Source organism: Brachycentrus maculatus, unplaced genomic scaffold (genome assembly GCF_059751285.1).
Source record: "Brachycentrus maculatus isolate JH-2025_06_01 unplaced genomic scaffold, ASM5975128v1 h1tg000202l, whole genome shotgun sequence".
NCBI classification, from domain to species: domain Eukaryota; kingdom Metazoa; phylum Arthropoda; class Insecta; order Trichoptera; family Brachycentridae; genus Brachycentrus; species Brachycentrus maculatus.
In genome coordinates this window covers 2,602,473-2,625,000 of record NW_028280953.1, presented here as the reverse complement: position 1 = coordinate 2,625,000, position 22,528 = coordinate 2,602,473, and the positions used below count along the sequence as shown (strand labels likewise).

General features: G+C 36.2%; 1 protein-coding gene across 3 annotated transcripts in view; it reads left to right on the top strand.

Moving 5' to 3' along the window:
- LOC148307305 (uncharacterized) overlaps nucleotides 1–22,528 on the top strand; it is a 254,937-nt gene that overhangs the window by 222,509 nt on the left and 9,900 nt on the right. For all 3 annotated transcript variants that reach the window (XR_015837874.1, XM_088263694.1, XM_088263695.1), the window contains 3 exons: nucleotides 13,187–16,406; nucleotides 17,632–17,891; nucleotides 19,165–19,241. Coding sequence is in view for 2 of the 3 variants with exons in the window: in XM_088263694.1 (XP_088119820.1) it covers nucleotides 13,187–16,406; nucleotides 17,632–17,891; nucleotides 19,165–19,241 (3,557 nt within the window). In the remaining variant the exon portion in view is untranslated. The remainder of the gene's footprint in view (nucleotides 1–13,186; nucleotides 16,407–17,631; nucleotides 17,892–19,164; nucleotides 19,242–22,528) is intronic.

The window sequence follows — 22,528 nt, the reverse complement described above, 5'->3', positions numbered from 1 at the left end:
TATATATATATATATATATATATATATATATATATATATATATTATATATATATATATATATAAATATATATTCATATATATATATATATATATATATATATATATATATATATATATATATATATATATAAATTTTCGAATTGAACTAAACTCCTAAAACGCTAACCACTTAACTTCGTCAAAGCATAACGTTTTAAAACGATTAAAAGTATTATTTCATTGTGTTTTTGAATGTATAATACTACATAGTTTAGAATTTCAGATAAAACCGTTAAATTATAATTTAAAAAATCTTCTAAGCTCTCTCCTGCAAAGTAACAGATTTGCAGATAGAGTACTTTACGTAGGGGACGTCGATGTTATCGTTGTTCTCAAATCATGTTTGTAACTTTTTGTTTTTATTATTATTCCATACCCTTATCATACAAACGTCATGTGTGAATACCATCCCCGAACTTAGTTATTTCCGAGATGTATTTCTAGTCATAAATTCGGTTCTCCCTTCTGTGGTAGCGAGAGATGGATTAAAGTTAGCAACGAAAGCTCACGAATCCGAAATAACGCGTAGATTGAAAGTTTACTGTGCCAGTCGCAACAGCTGCCATCGCGAATAAAGCACATATGAACTTACCCCCGAGTTTAACTTTGGACTAATCTACCCCTTATGAGCTTTTTTGACAAAATTCAGGTTGTTTTATTGTTTAATTAGTTTATATGAGCGCTTATGATTACTAGTATTGGATGTGCAATAGACACGAAAATGTAAATTCTTACATTTTTGACATTTTTGACATTTTTGACATTTTTGACATACAACATAGATGGAGAAAAGTCTGGGTATTTACATGGCTTGTGACCTATAATACACTGGTCAAGTGATCACTTTACATAGTGTAATATTCATCATTTTACCCATAATTGTCAACCACACTACTCAAATTTTTCGAACTTATATATATCATTAATATCATCATGACATGTGAGAGACACTGGAGCCATCTATGAATGGATTGGGAATGCTTTTATTTAGCAGAAACCCTTTTATTTGGATGTATGCAACATCCAAACCGTTTTTTTTACGTAATGTGAAATACCTGAAAATATAGTTTTAAATTTTTAAAGTAAATAAAAATGTAAGTAAATAATTCTGTCTATAATGCAATAGTTAAGAGTATACGTATCGCTCACTCCTTTCAAGAATGTCATAAATCAAAAAACTTGATTTTTCAGGAGAACGTTTTTAAAGTTTGAAAATATAATACAATGTATTAAAAACAAATATCAAGCCACTTATTGAACTTTTTACTGTGCAACAGATTTTTTTAGGTAAAAACTGAAGGTTTTTTCTCCATTTGAAAAATATTTAGTATATTTAAAAAAATACTTAAACCATACCTTTTCTTCAAAATGTAAAAATAATACTTTTTGCCATGTAGCGGGTAAATATTAAGTTAAAAATATGCCTTTTTTGCTGGGATATAGTATATTTTCTGGGCATTTCGAAAACATGCACAACTGAAAATTGACGATTTTTAATTTATGACGTTCTTGAAAGAAGTGAGCGATATGTAAAATAATCCAGTAAGGATATTTGTATATAATAAAAGATATTGATCTTTTAATTTATGACGTTCTTGAAAGAAGTGAGCGATATGTAAAATAATCCAGTAAGGATATTTGTATATAATAAAAGATATTGATCTCCGCTAAAAAAATATGTTTCAAACCAATGATAAATGGCTTCATTGTACTCACACATAAAGCGTCATGAGGTTTTTGATATTTGTAGGAGTACCAAAAATTTGAGTAGTGTGGTTATCAATCATGTCTACGTCCTACATTCTACAATAGTGAATGTTACACGTGTGTAAAGTGATCACTTAACCAGCCTATGTCAGGTCAACGAACCGTAAATTCTCCAGAATTCCATAAGAAGAATATTCTTCTTCGTCTATGTTGAGATGTCGAAATGTTTCATATCAAGTTTAGGTACCTATAATATTGACATCTCATCCGTAGGGTGAACAATCCAGTGTCTGATACAATAAATAATAAATATTTATAATAAAATCATAAGGTATCACAAATCGCTCACTCCTTTCAACAACGTCATATAACAAAAATCAATTTTCAGTTGTGCGTGTCCAGAAAATGGACATATTATTAACTTAATATTTATACGCTACAGGGTAAATATGAGGGTTAATAATACGCAAAAGTAAAAGCGGCATATTATTAACTTAATTTTTACCCGCTACAGGGCAGAAAGTGTTGTTTTTGCATTTTGAAGAAAAGGTATTGTTTAATTATTTTTTAAAATAACTAAATATTTTTTAAATGGAGAAAAAACCGTAAGGTTTTACCTAAAAAGATCTGTTGCACAGTAAAAAGTTCAACAAGTGGTTTGATATTTATTTTTGATACATTGTATTGTATTTTAAAACTTTAAAAACGTTCTCCTGAAAAATCAAGTTTTTTATTTATGACGTTCTTGAAAGGAGTGAGCGTAATGTACAATACTCACTGTCAATTGTAGGCCCGTCAGTCACGAATGGCAGACAAGATAGTCGGAAATAGTTCGTTGAATGAATAATGGTTTGTGTGTAGAAACGCGACAATGATCCGTAAGTGTGGAATTAGCGAGAGAAGTCCCCGGGATTGGGAGATCAGAAGTTCGGAGAAGGAGGCGGGGTTAAATAATTTAATTAGACAGGAGACGCTGTAACGGAGGAGACAGTTGGATCAACTGTTCCCAACCTGTGGTACCCAAGTGGATAGTTAGTCTTCTAACCATTATCCGCACTCAATGGTGTATGGGGCACTGCATCGTATAGAAACAGTGTTATCTTGATCACTATTTTTAAAAACCCTTATTCGCACCCCAATGGTGCATAGGGCACTATTATATAAACGCAGTGTTATCTCGATTGTTTTTACTCATGAAGGAAAGGTGATCAGCCCTCCGCTTCAGGTACCAGTCCAGGGTAATATTGAATAAATATTATAGTGAAAAATCACTTATATTTATTTGACCCCCCCTGGGAATCGAACCCGGGACCTCCAGAACGGTAGCCGAGCGTGCTGACCATTACACTACGGAGGTGGAAAAAAATATTATATTAATAAAAATATTATATATTTAAAAAAAATGTGCGAACAAAAGGTGATCAATCTTCCGCTTCAGGTACCAGTCCAGGGTCATATTAAATAAATATAAGGCTGAAAAATAACTTATATTTATTTTGACCCTCTTGGGAATTGAACTCGGGACCTCCGGCATGGTAGCCTAACGCGCTGGAGGTCCCGAGTTCGATTCCCAAGTGGGTAATGACATTATGGAGGAGGACAGTAAGTGGTACGCGAAAAATACTCAGTAATAGCGGACAAAAAATGTTTTCAATAAATCATAATTAAAAATATTTTTATTCAATTCGCAATTTAGTTTTTAAAAAATTGCATTGCAAGAGAAAATCTGTCAGGAAGCCTAGTTACTACTGTATCAGATCTGGGAATGTGGAAGGACAGCTTTCAAAAGACTTAAAAATATTATTTAAAGCTTAAAATAATACATGTATTTTCAATCGAAAATTAATATTGGTGATTTTTGGAAAAAAAATTCCTACCGCGCTTTTCATTTTTTATACAAATAATTTAATTAATGTTTTTTTTATTGAAATAAGTTGTAAAAAAATACTTCCTTAAATGTCCTGGTTTTGAATTTCGACAAGAATCGAGCTTCGGCACCTTTTATTTAAAAAAAAAACTTGTGATATGTTTTGTCACATTCAAATGTCACATTTTTATCAGAAAAAAAACCTTCCTTTTTTTTTAACTGAAGTAAATTGAGTTTTGGGAAATATACTTACCCTATAAAATGTATAATGCAAATAAAGGAAGAAATTTCTCGAAATACAATCATTTTTACTAAGTGGTACAACTAAGAGCGCTTGTGCACTACACGGAATTTTACTGTCTGGCAGTCCGGTTAGCATGAAAAAACGGATTATTGGCGTTTGTTAGTCTTTGGGGATGTGGTAACGAGGAAGAAGACGTTCGTGTTGAATAGATATTTATTTATCAATAAATGCTACACGAAACGGTACGGCGTAGCGGTGGCGTAGCGAGGCGTGACGGGGTCGAATTGATGTAGTTGTAGCGTTGCCGTAGATGGACTGTCGGGCTGGCCGGAGTATCTTCTTGATGCTGGCGAGGGTGCTGGACTGGAGATCGTAGCGAGGTCTTGATGCGGCGGTCTCGTGACGGCGTCGGTGTTACTTGGCGGATTCCCGGCGGAGGAGTGAGTGGTGGAACTTCGTAGTCGCGCTCCCGGTAGAGAAATGAGATGGTACTCGACGAGCTCCCGGTGGAGGAGTGAGATGGTACTCGACGAGCTCCCGGTGGAGGAGTGAGATATGGAGTCCGAGGCTGTTCCTCTTTTATATCGTTTGGGAACCCTTTGTTCTTTTGTCTTGAAGTGCTAGTCACAATAAAATGCAATGGGACGTGTGCACTTTATTGTTCCCGGTCAGTGCCTCCTTTGTCTTGCAAGTTGCAGTGATTGCATTCTGAGAATTCGCTTTTATTATCAGTAGGGGTTACTGGCTTGCTGACCACTACAAGTCTTTCTCCGGATCGGTGCGCTCGAACGGTGCGTGATCACGGTGCGCGTGAACTCGATCACGCTAAACTGTCGTAGTCGCTTTATTTGAAAAAACGTCCTGTAAAATTCCGTGTAGTGCACAATCGCCCTAAGCGTGATGTATTACCAAATGGTACGCGAGCCAAAAAAGATTAGGAAACGCTGAGTCTGACAACTACTTTAGACAAAGGCAATCTGTTTGTGCGAACGTTGATATACGCAGACGTATGGAATATACGATTACAATTATCGCTCACATGTCGCGCTTATAATATTATTCGAGTCATTACCGCTAAATGTCGGGGGATTGTATTATATCATAGTTTAATCGGCAATATAGTCAAAAAGCTAATGTCACGATCTTGGTTTTGTGGATGGTAATCGCAGAAGCGAAATAATGTAACAATTCACATGATTCAATTCAACAATTCACAGTCCGCCTCCGTAGTGTAATGGTCAACGCGCTCGGCTACCGTTCTTGAGGTCCCGGGTTCGATTCCCAGGGGGGGTCAAATAAATATAAGTGATTTTTTCACTGTAATATTTATTCAATATTACCCTGGACTGGTACCTGAAGTGGCGGGCTGATCACCTTTCCTTCATGTGTAAACGATCAAAATAACACTGCGTTTATATGAAGCAGTGCCCTATGCACCATTGGGGTGCGGATAAGGGTTTTTTATTATTATTATTATTTATTTATTAAAAATTGTATATCACTTAAACCAGCCTATTATAGGTCCGGTCCTAAGTCTTGAATATTCTTTTTCATCTATGTTGAGTTATAAATATAAAAATATAATAAAAATTACGCGAGTCGGTTGGTAGTTCATAATTAGCAATGTCGGCAGCTTTGTGAAGCAATTCCTGAAAGTAGCGTGCTAACTAGCAGTTCCAGCATTCGGGCTATAGCCATGAATAATTTTATTCCAGAATGGGAAACTTTATCCCAGGTCTGCGCCTGAAGGTTGTATTACTGTATTACTATATTACTGAAATTCTGGCGAAAAACAGTTTCACTAAACTCACTAGCGTACCTACTGCATAAAGAAATGTACATACCATCGTATTCTAGCTATGCAAACGGGCTGTTTCTCAAAGGAAATATTTGGTAAAATAACCTTTTATATGTTACTACCTACCTTTTATTCGCTACTTCTACGAGTACCTAACTAACTACCTACCTTTTATACAATACTACTTATTTTACTACTACCTCTCTTTTATACGCTAGTACGAGTAGGTACCCATCTTACTTCTACCTACCTTTTATACACTACTACCTACCTTACTACTGCCTACCTTTTATACACTACTGCCTATCTTACTACTGCCTACCTTTTATACACTACTTACCTATATTACTACTACCTACCTTTTAAACACTACAACCTATTTTACTTCTACCTCTCTTTTATACGCTACTACGAGTACCTATCTTATTACGACCTAACTTTTATACACTACTACAAATCTTACTACTGCCTACCTTTTATACACTACTACCTACCTTTTATACGCTACTACGAGTACCTATCTTATTACTACCTACCTTTTATACACTACTACCTACCTCACTACTGCCTACCTTTTATACACTACTACTTATTTTACTGCTATCTATCTTTTATACGCTACTACGAATACCTACCTATCTTATTACTACCTACCTTTTATACAGTCTTACTACTACCTACCTTTTCACCCATTCAGGAGTAGGCAGAGAGGATGGAACGCCACACTCGTCTGCCCTGACTAGAGGGTTTTTTTACCATTTAATTAACATCTTAACATAGATGAAGAACAATTTGGAAGTCTGGGTATTAAAAGGGCTCATGATCTCTCATTGGCTGGTCAAGTGATCACTTTACACACGTGAAACATTCACCATTCTACCCATGATTGACAACCACACTACAAAAATTTTGGAACTCATAGATATATCATTAATCTCATGACATAGTACGTATGAGTTCATAACAACCATCTATGTTGGATTAAGAAAGGATTGAGATTAGATGTTGGATATTGAAGGATGAAGAGGGGGTAGGAGCTGTTTCTTATTTTTACTATTTTTTGATGATGCGTTAAATGGTAAAATTACTAAATAGTAAAATTTTAATTCAAAATGCATAGATATTACCACAAAGTAACTCCTAAATCATTAAATGAAATAAAATATATCTCTTCTTCTTCCTCAAACCCTTATCCGCACCCAATGGTGCATAGGGCACTGCATCGTATAGAAGCAGTGTTATCTTGATCGTCAAATACACGAAGGAAAGGTGATCAGCCAAACGTACCAGTCCAGGGTCATATTAAATAAATATTAGACTGAAAAATCACTAATATTTATTTTCACCCTCTTGGGAATCAAACCCGGGACCTCCAGCATGGTAGCCTAGCGCTCTAATCACTACACTATGGAGGCGGACAAAAATTGTTTATTTATTTGATATAAAATTGAAGTTTTATTTTTCACGACGTTTTTATATTGTTTGACAAGCGATTTTAAAGCACCTTTTATAAAAATTCGGCAGGAACTTTTTGCAAAACTTAAGAGGGGAGTTCTCGCAAAGATTAAATACTTAGCTCTCCGAGTTTTGTATTCCGGCCTTAAACTTTAAAGTTTCCACTTGTTTCAATGCTTTTTTTCACAAGAATACAAAACTTGTGTAAGAACTTTGTAACAGAAATATTTTTTGTACGTATTTTATTTTTCCTGCTTACGATTTTATGTTCAAAAGAAGCTTTATTAAATGCAAATTTGAGTGATGTTAGCATCACCCCGTTCCACTGCAGGGGTAGTCAAAGAGGATCGAATGCCGCATCCCTCTATTATTGCAAACATTTTTCGCCTTCTCCACATTCAAGAATCTCCTCGTAATTATTCTCCTCATAAATATAACCTAAAATTACTCTGACTCCTGACCTGTTCACTTTTAAGTATTTGACTTTTGTTCACTTTTATGAATTTGATCATATCAGATTTTCCTCGGTCTTCTTCTGCTTCTACTTACAACTAAAGTCTCTTTTCTTTACGACAACCATATTTAACAACCTTTCTTACTGGTTTCTTAGTATTATTTTTTGACATCTCATCAAATATGAAGAAGAATATGGAAGTCTGGGCATTTACGGAGCTGACGACCGTCATAGGCTGGTTTAAGTGATCACTTTACACACGTGTCACATTCACCAATTCTACCCATTATTAACAACCACACTACTCAAATTCTTGGAATTTCTATATATATGAACCAATTTTGAAACATTATTCTTAGAATCACTAGAACTTCACTAGAGACATCTATTGGTGAGATGAAAAGAAGCTTTTTATTGAGCAGAAAGTCTTTTATTAGTATGTGAGGTCCGAATCCTGGATTATAATCACACACATGAGAAACGCCAGAAAATATCATATATACCTGATGGTTTCTTAGTAACTTATGTTATCCATAATGCTTGTCTCAGGTTTTCATTATTTTCTAATTTTAACATTCGATCATACATTATTTTGGCGCATATTTGTCTGAGTGATCGCATTTCTGCTGCATTCAGTCTATATTCATATTTTACCAACTCCATACTTCACTTTTATACATTATACCATTGGTAACAGGACAAATATTTTACAGAATTAATATTACAAATATATAGAGAGATTAAGAGATTTAGAAAGATGGTTTGAACAACGAATGAATAATTAGTTTCTATATTAAATGACTTTATGGAAGATTACCCTGCATGATACTTTTTACTTTTTCATCTTTTTTATATTTTTAATTTTATTTTAAAAAATATTTTATTTTATTTTATTTTTGTTTTCTGATAGTCGAGTATTTTGTATTTTTGTATTTTACATTAACACTATTATTCTAGTTCTACATATAATACCTATTGTATTCTTGCCAGTGTCTTTAACTATGACCTAAATTATATTGTATACCCACACACAGGCCATGCCTTTGTGGGATCTTTTTTTGTATTTATATTGTTAACTTTATATTTTGAATTTATGTTTGTATAATGCAAAAAAAAATTAAAATTAAGAAAAAAAATGGTACCTGAAGCGCAGTGCTGATCACATCTCCTTCATGTGTTTACTTAACAATCAATAAAAATTAAAAAGAATTTCACCGAAAATTTATAATTGGGTCGATTTGGTACCAGGAGAACATGAGTGTAATGAGATCGTTATATAAACCATAGCTGTACCCGCCCTAATACGCGTTACATCGAGTTATCCCAAAGGGAGGACTTGAAAAATTAGTCGCTATTAGCCAGAGCATCCTAACCCAGGTTAGAAAGAAAGGATATATTGTTATGTCTTCTCTAATAATTTCTGCAAGGAATAATTGATATACAAGATTTGTGGAGGTCTTCGCCAAAACGTTATCTTTCCATTATAAATTATTTTAAGGTATTCTAGCTTGTAAAATTGTTACGTTTTTGATTTTTTATATTTTATTATTGACATAAATTGTATTTAAATCACAATTTTTAACATATTTAAAAAATACATATTTTGCAGAGACCCACCTTGATTGTCTTGTCGGTGGAGTTCTTTTTTTAATACATTTTTTTTATGGTTTTTAACCATTTTAACCTAATATACACACAGAAAAAGATAGAATATTAAGACCACCATTTGAACATATCGCTCACTCCTTTCAAGAACGTCATAAGTCAAAATTCGTAAATTTTCAGTTGTGCATGTTTTCGGAATGCCCAGAAACTGTTCTATATCCCAGCAAAAGAGGCATATTTTTAACTCAATATTAACCCGCTACAGGGCAGAAAGTATTGTTTTTGCATTTTGAAGAAAAGTTATTGTGTAATTATTTTTTTCAATATACTAGATATTTTTCAAACGGAGAAAAAACCTTCAGGTTTTACCTAAAAAGATCTTTAGCAAAGTAAAAAGTTTTATAAGTGGCTTGATATTTATTTTGAATACATTGTATTATATTTTTAAACTTTAAAAACGTTTTCCTGAAAAATCAAGTTTTTTTATTTATGACGTTCTTGAAAGGAGTGAGCGACATGTTCTTATCAACAGGTAAAAACCAAAATTCTCACATTTTTCTGCTTTCATATTTTATTGATTTGGCAGTAACCATAAAAAGTTATTTAAATATAAAAAGAAACTAAGGGATTAGTGATTTTTGATAAAATTCAATTTTTCCTCAGTGTAAGTGAAATATAGTACATATATGAAAAGATGAATTGAATATATCTAAATTTAAACATCTGACGCAGACCCGGCTCTAGTAAACCAATTACGCGCTCTTCGGATGACATATAATGTGTTGTAATCCCTGTTCCCAGTCTCGTTCAGGCAGGCTACTAACACTTCCAGACCTAATCCAGAGCAACATTACGAAACAAAGTAATGGGAGCTGACTGCAGTCTGTGCAATATTTAATGAAGGAATTCGCACCGTTTAGTAATAATTAAGAGCGTACATGTAGAACGCTTAAGTAATATGAATAATTTAAGTAAAGAACACAGCATATAGAACTCTTATACTTAAGTGCTACATACTATATTACTATATGAAATTAATATCAAAACAAAAGAGTAAGGTAATTCAAAATATGTGAAATATTGGTGTCTTTAAATGATATATCCAGGACTTTTTCCCATGTAAGGCAGCTTGTGCACTACACGGAATTTTACCGTCCGGCAGTCAGTTTTTTGAAAAATAAAAGCGACTACGACAGTTTAGCGTGATGGAATTTACGCGCACCGTGATCGAGCTCTGATCGAGCACACCGATCCGAAGAAAAAAAGCACAATCCAATCATCCGTTTTATATGCTAACTGAAATGCCGGACGGTAAAATTCTGTGTAGTGCACAAAGCCCTAAGGGCGTTTGTCCACTACACGAAATCACACGGAATTTACCGTCCGGCACGTCAGTTATCGTTTTAAAACGATGATTGGCTTGGATTGGCTTGTGATTTTGTCCATCTTTCTTCTCTTGATCGGTGCATTAACACGTTGTGCGTAAATTCGAGTACGCTAAACTGTCGTAGTCGCTTTCATTTTTCAAAACCGGACGGTGAAATCCCGTGTAATGGACAAACGCCCTAACGCGGTGGAACAGCGTTAAAAATAACGGCGTTCGTAATATACATTTCACTAACGAAATTTTTGGAAGATTTTTTTCATTAATATCTCAATATAAGCCCTGTAAATGCCCAGATTTTCACATTCTTCTTAATCAATGCTGAGATGCCAAATAAAAAACATAATATCAGCTTCTTACCGAATTTCTCGAAAATATTTCGTGTACTTTGAAAGGATTTACATTTGAAATTAATGCAAGTGTCTGAATATCTCGAATAAATGTCCTAATTCAGCTCTGACGAGATTCGCGCGAAGTCCTATTAGATTAGGAATTACTGCACAGCTCCCGGAAAACCGGCGTGTCTGGAATGGTAGCGGTGAAGGGAACGGCGTCCCGAATGACATGCAAATGGGAATAATATCCAATATTGCAGGCGGAGTCTGGCTCCGGCGAAATAGTTGTCACCGTCAATGCTTCATTACACGACCCGCGCCTGAACACACAATACACCAACTAATCACTCCGCTTTAAACGCGATCTTTGATACCTTAATCTGTTTGAAATTAACGGCAACGTATTATTTATGGATTCAGCACTAAATATTGTTGAATAACATAATGATTTTAATATAAAAATAAAACATTAGTATAACGTACATATTCGTCCGCCTCCGTAGTGTAATGGTTAGCACGCTTGGCTACCGTTCTGGAGGTCCCGGGTTCGATTCTCAAGGGGGGTAAAATAAATATTAGTGATTTTTTCACTGTAATATTTATTCAAAATTACCATGGACTGGTACCTCGGCTGTCCAAATTTAAAACACTACATTTTTGGACTAAGTAGAGTTTACTTAGTCCATAAATGCAAAAAAAAACCTACTACAAAAAAAATGTCCCTTACTGTGTTTTAATGCTCTGGATAAGTTCCATTTGAAAATTAATGCCGCCAAAACAAAATCAATGATAGTTGAAAAAGAGCAATCTGACCTCCATCCAACAATACTTCTCGGAAATAGAGTAATTCAACAGTTGGATCAATTCTGTTATCTGGGTAGCACGCTAACATATAACAATAAATGTACCCTAGACATAAAAAAGAGGATAACGCTAGCCAAGCAAACTTTTATGAAAAAGTACAGCCTCCTATCAAACAAACATTTAAAAATTGAAGTAAGAAAAGGATTCATAAAGGCTTTTGTTTGGAGTGTTTTGTTGTATGGGTGTGAAACCTGGACCATCCAAAAGTACGAAAAAGACCGGCTTGAAGCATTTGAGATGTGGGTTTGGAGGAAGATGACCAAGACATCATGGGTTGTAAGGAAGTCCAACGAAAAGGTGTTGCAGGACGTAAAAGAAAAAAGAGAGCTTTTAAATCATATTTTGAAGAGGAAGGCCAAGCTAATAGGGCACTCAATTAGAAATAGCACCTTTCTTAGCAACATCTTCGAAGGAAGAATCTTGGGAAAACGAACAAGAGGCCGCCCAAGAACTTCATACTTCCAGGATTTGAAGCGGCTCATGGACGTCTCCTCCTATTCGCAGCTCAAGAGGATGGCGACTGACAGAGACAAGTGGCTGACACTACAAGGCGCTGCCTTTAGAAGATGATGATGACTGTGTTTTAAATTTGGACAGCCGACCTGAAGCGGAGGGCTGATCACGTTTCCTTCATGTATAAACGATTAATATAACTGCGTTCATATGACACAGTGCCCTATGCACCATTGGGGTGCGGATAAGGGTTTTAAAATAACATACATTGTACGATTCGCAGGAGGGGGGTGAAAATAAATATACATATTTTATTAGTAAAAAGAGAAATATTTAGGTTTTTATTATTTACACAAATATTGCAATTTGATACTATTTCTTTGAGCATAAGCGGCTCATTATTAGAAATATGTAGGTATCAAATTATGGTAGAGTGGGTTCGAACCGAGAAACTCTGACTTTAGAGTCCGCGACACTAACCACGGGACCACAACCCGACACATTAGTGATTTTACACTATTTAATATGTATTTAATATTACCTTTAACTGGTACCTGAAGCGCAGGAGTGATCACCGTGCATTCACGTGAATAACGATCAAAATAAGACTGCGTCAATACGATTCAGTTCCCTATGCACCATTGGGTGGGGATAAGAGTTAGCAGAAGAAGAAGATAAGATTCTTTTTTTTTTAAAAGCCTGATACATGAGAAATTGAAGAAAAAAAACACGCACACAAAACAAACAAAAAAGACCCAAAGAAAAAATTGCTGTATAAAGTCCTTAATTAAGTAGAATCAATAAACATTAGGTGTAAGTCCCTCTCCAAGCACAAGAGCTTAGTCTCTTGTATATGGTATATATATAAGATATGTTATATGTAAAAATGTCTGGTAAATGAATAAAACTCTAAATAGGTTTTTGGGTAACGCGTTTCAAATAAGATTTGTCCTAATGTCTCTCTTTTTCTTTTGTTGCAGGCCAATCGGGTTTCTACTTCGGCCAGCCAGACAACAGATTCGTGCCAAGCTTCCAAGCTCAATCTGGAGGTCCATACTTTGGCCAGAGCAACTTCGGAAACCAGTTCAGGCCCTCGGACTTCTCCCAGCAGCAAGTCTTCAACACGCAGGGAAACCAGGGCTACCAAAACCCTGGATTCGAAGCGAGCAGACCCCTGTCTCAGTACCAAACATCTGGAAGGCAGAGGCAAAACGGACAGTATTATCTGCAGTCGGAGTTTGCTCCACTGCAGCAAAGTGAGCCAAGCGGTTTCCCGACCAGAGTGCAAGCTCCTACGAGCTATCAAGTCAACCATCCTGCGTCGACCAACAGGCCAGAGTTCTCTCCCTTCTCTCAAACCTCACACAACCACGATCCATCAAAACCTGAAATGTTTCTGGGTCAAATCACGATAAACAACCCTGATCCGTTCCCTGATAATCCTGGAGACGCTCACAACTTCAACGGTCCAAGAATAAGGCAGCCGGGACAAGGGACTTATAACACCAACATCCTCCGATCACCTCCACTGGACTTCGACTCCGACTTTCCCAGCGCTGCCGAACCAGTCAACCAAGACATCTACGAATACACAGACAAGCCAAAAATTTCAACATACAATCCTAACAAGTCAGAGTTTTCGAGAAATAAACCCCAAAACCGAATTGTAAACAACAGGCCAAGCTACTTCAATTCGCCGAAAGATGATGATTTCGAACCATCTAGAAAAGCACAAGCTTCTAATGAAAACTACTTCAGCAGCAATGAAAACAGTTTCTCAAATACCAGAAACAGATTCAAACCAAAAGGTACGACTACTATTAGACCGAGCCCGCAAACCGCCAGGCAAAATAGATTCTCCCCGTCTACTAAGTCACCGGGAAAGGGTCTGGCTTTCAACCTGAGGTCTAATAAACCGTCGTTTAGTCCTAATAAACCCCATTACAGTTCGACAACCGAACATAAACCTTTATTCGATCTCGAGCCCTTATTAGAAGACGAAATACCCGACGAAAATTTTGGAGATAGTTCTCGACGACCTACTAATGGATCCGAAGATGTTGAAGTCATCAAGTCACAAGACGTCACAACTCAAAATCCTACAACTGAGAATATCGAAGTTACAACAGTAATTGAAGATAATCCTAAAGATGACAACACAACGCAAAACCCAACGATACTCGATAGCGAACACAGTGCAAATGTTCAAAACGAAACGATTACGGAATATTCTACAGAATCTTACGTTTACGAAGATCAAACGGAAAGCGACGACGAAAATAGCCCAGAACACATTGTCGAAACCAATAAAAATGTCCAGACCTCCGAAGTGCCCGAGTATTATGACGATGAAGTAGAATACATCGACGATGAAACGGAAAACCCCAATAGCAAACCATCCGTCTCCGACTCATCTACTCACGATCATTCAGAGAACGAGAATGCAGAGAGCGAAGATTACGAAGAAGAAGAAGAAGAAGAGCATAGAAAAGATCCCCAAGAAGATAAATCAACCGTCAAAAGTGAAACATTTGAAATTCTTACAATGAAACCGAAACAAGCGATGGTCAAAGATGATAACTTCAAAGAATTCGTCGATAGCGCCCTCATAGACAACACTGAGCCTCCTACGTACGTCACAGAAGAATATGCAGAACCTGAAATTACTACAGAACTTCCAGAAGAAATAACTACTGATCCACCATCAATTCTAATCGGACAAGAAGTTGTTTCAGTCGTCACCACCAAGAGTGTTGTTAACGGAACATTCTCCGTACCAGAATATACGCAAACTTCACCTAAAAGCACTTCGCAAATGAAAGAATCCTCAAACAAATCCGTCGAAGAAAACAAAGATGTGACTACTGTATCTCCGAATTCCACAGAGAGCTGGGTGGTTGTTGCTTCAGTTCAAACCAGCCGGAGCGTATCTGGAGCGAGGTTTTTACCATTCCCCGGAGTCGCTCAAGATGAAAAGAAGCAAGTCCTTTCCGAATTGGAAGAAGAAAAAGAAGAAAGAGAAGATTCGGATCCTACGAAAAATCCTGAAGACACTACCGCAGAAAGTGTCACCACGACTGAACACACCACAGACACCAACACAAAATCAACAGAGAGTATCATAGATAAATTAGATCGAGTTCAATCAGAGCTGTCAAGCGGATTTTTATCAGGTTTCAAAGGTGATGCACAAGATTTTGCAGTTCTTACTGAAATGCCTCACGACAAACCCATCAAGGAAGAGCCGGCCACTCCTGCCCCTCCTTTGCAGATATTCACAGTAAAGAGTACTTCAACTACCACTTCGACCGAAAGAGCTACCCCTGAACCGCCACCAGTTACAATCAAGAAGTTCTCACCTTATTCACGTCCAGCTACCACCACTGCCAAACCAAAATCCAAGATTCCACCATTGGAAGCGATCAAATTGGATGACTTGACTGGGCTTTTACCAGCAGGGTTCAAAGTTCGACAAAGCTTCAAAGATAGAAAGATAACGACAACAACCGAGAAGCCTGACGATAAAAAAGAGGAAATCCCACCAGGATTGAAGAATAAATTAATAATTCAAAGTGATATTTCGTCACTTTTGCCCAAAGGATATAAACCGCCAAAGGAAGAAGCACCGCCCTCAATAGAAGACCTCTTCAAAAACGTCAAAACGGATTCTGTAGTACACCTGTTACCTCCAGGCTACAAGCTAACACCAGAGCCAAGCTCTACAACAGCAAAGCCTAAGAAGGTCGATCTCTTGGCCCAAGCCATACCGGTAGATGTTTCATCACTGTTACCCAAAGGCTATAAGCATTTGACGACAACAACTGCGAAGCCAACAACAATCAACAAGCTTCTAGAAATTGCTAAACCTGTCGATATATCTGCCTTCCTACCGCCAGGATTCAAGCCAGACTCGAAAACAGAATCCAATGGTACTGCTCCGATAAAAATAGCAGATATCTCATCCCTTCTCCCGCCAGGATTCAAGCTCAACGGGGATGCCAAGTCAGAAGTGAGCACAGAATCTAGTACTACTGCTCAGGGGCCCGCGAAGCCAGCAGTCAAGGACTTCAAAATAGTGTTCCCATCAAGGCCCGGCGCAGGGAAACCGGGCAAACGATTGACCACTCCGAAACCATCGAACGAGGGAGGCATGTCCGGTGGAGGTTCCACGCCATCGGCACTCAAGAAATGGCCGACCAGGTACAGTAAAATTATTAATACTTCTTCTTCGTCTTATTGCTGAGGGTTGTGACCCTTGCAGAAGCAATGTCTCTTCTCCAGTTATCCCTTGACTGTGCTGCACGTAGCGCTCCAACCACCGAGGTGCCTGCTGCTGCCTTAATTTGATCGGTTCATCGTGTGGGGAATCTACCTCTCCCTCTCTTTCCCTCCAGGCTACCGATCGCAACTAGTCGTTCCAGGCTATCCTCGTTGCCACGCGCAACGTGTCAAAATAACTGGAGAATCCGTCGGGTACAGACATTGACCAGAGTCAAGCCATCCAAGCCATCCATTCTGGCGAATGGACTCGTTGGTGCGTTTAGCTGTCCATGGAATTCGGAGCATGCGCCTCCAACACCACATTTCGAAGGCATCAATTTTTCTCCTTTCTGTTGCTTTTATGGTCCACGTTTCAGCGGCATGGAGAAAAATGGAGTGGACCAAGCTCCTGACAAGCTTCATCTTGGTGTTGTTACTCACACCCTGGTCTTTCCAGATTTTGTCTAGCTTAGACATGGCACTTTCAATTTCACTTAATACTTATCTCCACAATATTTTGAGTTTGTCTAAATGTACATTCACAAATCTCGGTTAGTCCACTCAGGAATTGGATAAAGAAGAATGATGAATCTCAGATCAGTTTGATCAGTGAGGTGTTTCATAATACACACATAATAAATAACCAATTAAATTTAAATTCAAGTCTGCTTTTAAAAATATTCCCATTGTGATTCGTTTATCTTCCTTCTCACTCTCTTTCAAAGGATAGTAATATAATAATAATTTTAGTTTTATATAAACAGGAGACCATAACGATTTCACTTTAGTCTACATTTGACCTGATGATGAGAATGATTATTCCGAAACCAGTTGTCTGAAGTTGCGTTTTTAAGTAGTATTACAGAAAGTGAATGATGAATGATAAGGAGAGTGTTATATTACCATACCACAATGTGAACAAAGCTTTTTTTAAGAGAAATATTTGTGTTTTTATTATTTACATAAACATTTTTATTTCATACTATTGTATATCTGTGAACCTTAACAGCTTATTATTAAAAATAGGCATCAAATTATGGTAGAACCTACAAACCTAGAAACTCTGAATCAAGAGTATGCGATACTAAACACGGGAACACAACCCGACACATTTAATATTCAAAATAACATAACCTAACCTAACCAATTGAATTCGTTATTTAAGAGCTACGACCGAATTCACTGGCTGGCCAACACCTTCAACAACGCCCTTCTCCATCGAGAAGCTTCTGGAAGCCCAGAGGGCCGCCACGGCTAAGGGAGCTGAAGGGAGCGAAGATGGCTCTGGCAGCTCCGAGGGTCCGGAGAAGAGCACCACAACCACTTCCACCACGCCGAGCACCACCACCACAACTGTTGAACCCACCACACCGGGGATTTGCACTGGAGAATGTGATCTTGCAGCCACTATCAAGATTGTTGGAGGTATGCAACATTCATACACACTCATACATATCATAGTCATACAGGAGAAAGTGACCAAGTGCATTGTTTTACAAAAACGTGATCATTGACTATTTGATATCTTACTAGCTTAATATTGCCCTGAAAAAATCCCAAAGGATTTTAAACTTGGAAGTATAACATATTGACTTGGTAAAAATGACTAACTGCATTGATGTTTATTTTCTTGCCAAGCAAAAGTGACTTAAATGGCCCTCCTGAACACTTTACGTTTTGGTAGTTGGTCACTTTCTTCTGTACGACTACGATATACATGTATACTCAGGATGTGTATAACACTCACTCGTTTCAACAACGTCATATGATTTTTCATGAGATTGTTTTTAAACTTTAAAAATATAATGAAATGTATTAAAAATAAATAGCCAATTATTGAACTTTTTACTGTGCAACAGATCTTTTTAGGTAAAACCTGTATTTTTTTTCTCCATTTGAGAAATATTTAGTAAATTTAAAAAAAATAATTGAACAATACCTTTTCTTAAAAATGCAAAAACAACACTCTCTGCCCTGTAGCGGGTAAATATTAAGTTAAAAATATGCCACTTTTGCTGGGATATAGTACATTTTCTGGGCATTCCGAAAACATGCACAACTGAAAAATGATGATTTTTGATATATGACGTTGTTAAAAGGAGTGAGCGATATGTCAATGCAGGCGCCGTGGCATAGTTGGGTGTAATTTGGCGTAGCTCGACTGCGAATCTGGCATCGCGTGTTCCATTGCGGTGGCCATTCCCGCCAATTGCAAAATAAATTCAAGAAAGATTTATTTTCAATTGGTCTGGGTGTTTGTAATGTATTTTTCACATTTACCTTCTTTATCCTTACTCTCCTACCTGCACACAAGACTCTAATACAGGCTTTGTGGGTTATTCCTTTAAAAAGAATGCACAACTTATCCTTACACAATCAAATTTACCAATACAGTAAAACCTCAATATAATGGACAATTTAACAAACTTCAGATTTAATGGACAACAAAATCCAGTTTTTGTCAGATAAAGTTCAACTATTTTATACACATTTTATTAATTTTAGAAAGTTGATTTTAAAAAAAAGCAGCAAATTTCAAAAGTGCAAATACAACTTGATTCCGTTTTATAAGCAGGATAACCGAAAGCAAACGCGTCAATATCAAACAACAACGTCAATTTTCAACTTTTGCTAGATATTTATCATGAGTAACCAAACAAAACTAAAGCGAATTTGACATGTTAAAAATATGTTTTAGGTGTCAATTGGGTTCCCGAACTTCTGGATCATAATACGAAGGAGTGGCAGCAACTCGCTCAGGATGTCTCCAATGAGGTAAACTATTTTTATATATGTCTGTTCAAATTCTACGGAAAAATTATATTAAACAGATCAAAGATCTGCAGGTTTTTACTTTAAATTGGAAGTTTTACACAAACCAAACTAGACTCCTTAAGATGGAGACTGATTGGAGCATTTTGACTCGCGGCGAGCATCAGCGAGCATCCGAAACTTTGGATGGAGCGCTCGACTCGGTGTACTGGCTGCCTGAATGCTCGCATCCTAATGTGTTACGTTACGACCAAATGTGGAGATCAGTGTCCACCTTAACAAATCAAATTTGATGTTAAATACGTTGACTGCCATGATAATTTTCAGAATTCCGTTCTAAAAAGTCATTTAATCATTCATTTAATGATATAATGTTATTAAAAACTCGAATAAAGTAAATAATTATGTATTCTGTTCATTTATTAATAAATTTTGTGTTCATGTAAGCCAGCATTGATTTTTCGTTCTCTTCCCATGCGCCATCTATCCATATTAGCACTGATATACGAGGAATTTGATCGTAACTGCAGGAATATGGCAAGTAAACACAGTACAAGATAACTCCTAGTCAGTGTCCTAGCAAAGAACGCAGTCTACGAGTTATCTCGTAGTTGGCAGTCAACGTGTTAACAAATCAAATAGGATGTTTTACAAAGCAAATTGGACGCTAAATGTTACCTCCACTCCTATGGCTCTCTTTGCCTCACGTTACATAAGTAAATTCTAAGAAACCATTCATCATCTCGGGATATTGTATTTGAAACATTCCACAAAGTAGGAAGACACTCATGCAAAGTGTTAAGTGAGACATCATATGTGAATATTTATGTCTTAATAATCATGTCCTACACAATGTTACGTTCCAAGTTTCTTGTAGCTTATGGAACTTTCCAGACTTTTTCAGTCTATTTATGAACGTACTGTAACTACACACACTTAACAAAGGCTTTGTCATGTTTTCACCGGGCGTCCAACAATAATAATAAAACTCAAAAGATAATAATAAAGTAATGGGAGATAATCCAGATTTTGTGAACAAGTATTTGGACACACTCAAAATGTTATCTGGTCAAATTATAAGCTGAATAATAAAAATGAAAATGGTATTTTCTGGCGTTTCTCATGTGTGTAATTATAATCCAGGATTCGGACCTCAGATACTAATATAAGAGTTTCTGCTTGATAAAATGCTTCTTTACATCTCACCAATAGATTTCTCTAGTGAAGTTCTAGTGATTCAAGAACAAGGTTTCTAAATTGGTTCATATATATACATAGAACTTCCAAGAATTTGAGCAGTGTGGCTGTCAATAATGGGTAGAATTGGTGAATGTTACACGTGTGTAAAGTGATCACTTAAACCAGCCTATGACGGTCGTCAGCCCCGTAAATGCCCAGACTTCCATATTCTTCTTCATCTTTGATGAGATGTTAAAAAATTATATAATAAAACTCTTTCATTAATTGATTTGGCAGTCACTTTGTGGTAAAATTTATCCATTTTAAATTTAAGTTTTACTTAGTAAATACCACTATTTCTTAAAATCTATGTGACACGTGTTTTGATGAATTCCGCATCATTTTTAAACACTGAATAAAGTGTTTAAAAATAATGCGGAATACATCGAAACACGTGTCACAATAGATTTAAATAAATAGTGGTATTTGCTAAGTAAAACATAAATTAAAAATGGATAAAAAAATATTCCGGCTTTACTAATCAATGGTTACAATACCTAACTAACTAACTAACTATCACGCCGCTTCCCCGCAGGGGTAGGCAGAGAGAATCGAACGCCACACCACTCTGTCTTTGCAAACATTCTTTGCCTCTTCTACATTCATGCATCTCCTCATACATACCCGACGATTATTACGACTCCTGACCCGGCCGCTTTCAAGTATTTGACATACCTGATTGTGCCAAGTTTTCCTCGGTCATCCTCTGCTTCTTTTTCCAACTACAATACTTTATAACCCTCATGACCTTTATAACTCATGAAGCTTTCAGCTTCACTGGAAAGCTGGACTGTGAACTAAGCTACCTCTTGGTAGTATCTTCTTAGATTATTAAATCTTAATTTATGAGAACAAAATCATTAAATGTGATATAGAAAAAGCTCCTAAATATATTTTGGTAATAGGGAGGTCAAAACAACAATATTTTAAAACGTATCTAAGCTGAGAAATCTAAAATACACTTGTTATTCTATGAGGGGAGAAAAATGAGAAGTAATTTCGCTCACTCCTTTCAAGAACTTCATAAATCAATAAACTTGATTTTTCAGGAGAATGTTTTTAAAGTTTAAAAAAATAATACAATGTTTGAAAAATAAATATCAAGCCACTTAATGAACTTTTTACGTGCAACAGATCTTTTAAAGTAAAACCTGAAGGTTTTTTCACCATTTAAAAAATATTTAGTATATTTAAAAAAATAATTAAACAATACCTTTTCTTCAAAATGCAAAAACAACACTTTCTGCCCTGTAGCAGGTAAATATTAAGTTAAAAATATGTTTTTTTTGCTGGGATATAGTACATTTTCTGGGCATTCCATAAACATGTACAATTGAAAATTGTCAATTTTTGATTTATGACGTTCTTGAAAGGAGTGAGTGATTTGTTACAAGGCCGCATGGAAGGTAAATGCAGCAAAGGAAGAAGACTTATATCTTGTTTATTTTTTTTATTTATTTATTGATTTGGCATTTAATTTGCAGAACTTCATTTTAATTTATGTATTAATTTTAAATCAAACACAATTTTTTTTAGTCTACTAAGTTGTACTTGATTAACAAAGACACATAAAAAATTTATATTGTGACAATTGTTTCGCCTAGTTATGGCATTATCAAACAAATGTGAAGATCAAACGGACTGACGCATTCGTTTGAAAATGCTATAACTAAGCGAAACAACTGTCACAATATTATTTTTATTTTTTTTTTAATAAAATACAACTTAGTAGATTCAAAAAATCTGTTTTTGATTTAAAATTAATACACTACTTATAACTTGGCTTGACAACTTGAGAGAGTGGTTCCACTGCAGCACTTTATTACTTCCAAGTCGTTATTAACAGCGACTGCAGACAGACTTAAAATTGTCTCAATGATTGCCAACTTTCAGCACGATAAGTGAAAGAAGAGCTAGAAGAATAAAATAACAAATACATATAATGCAGGCATTCAACAACTTATGAAAGTTATTTTTTAAATGCTACAGATGTTTCTGAATCACACTGTATTTGGAAACATTTATAATTCATGTACTTTTAATAAGTCCAA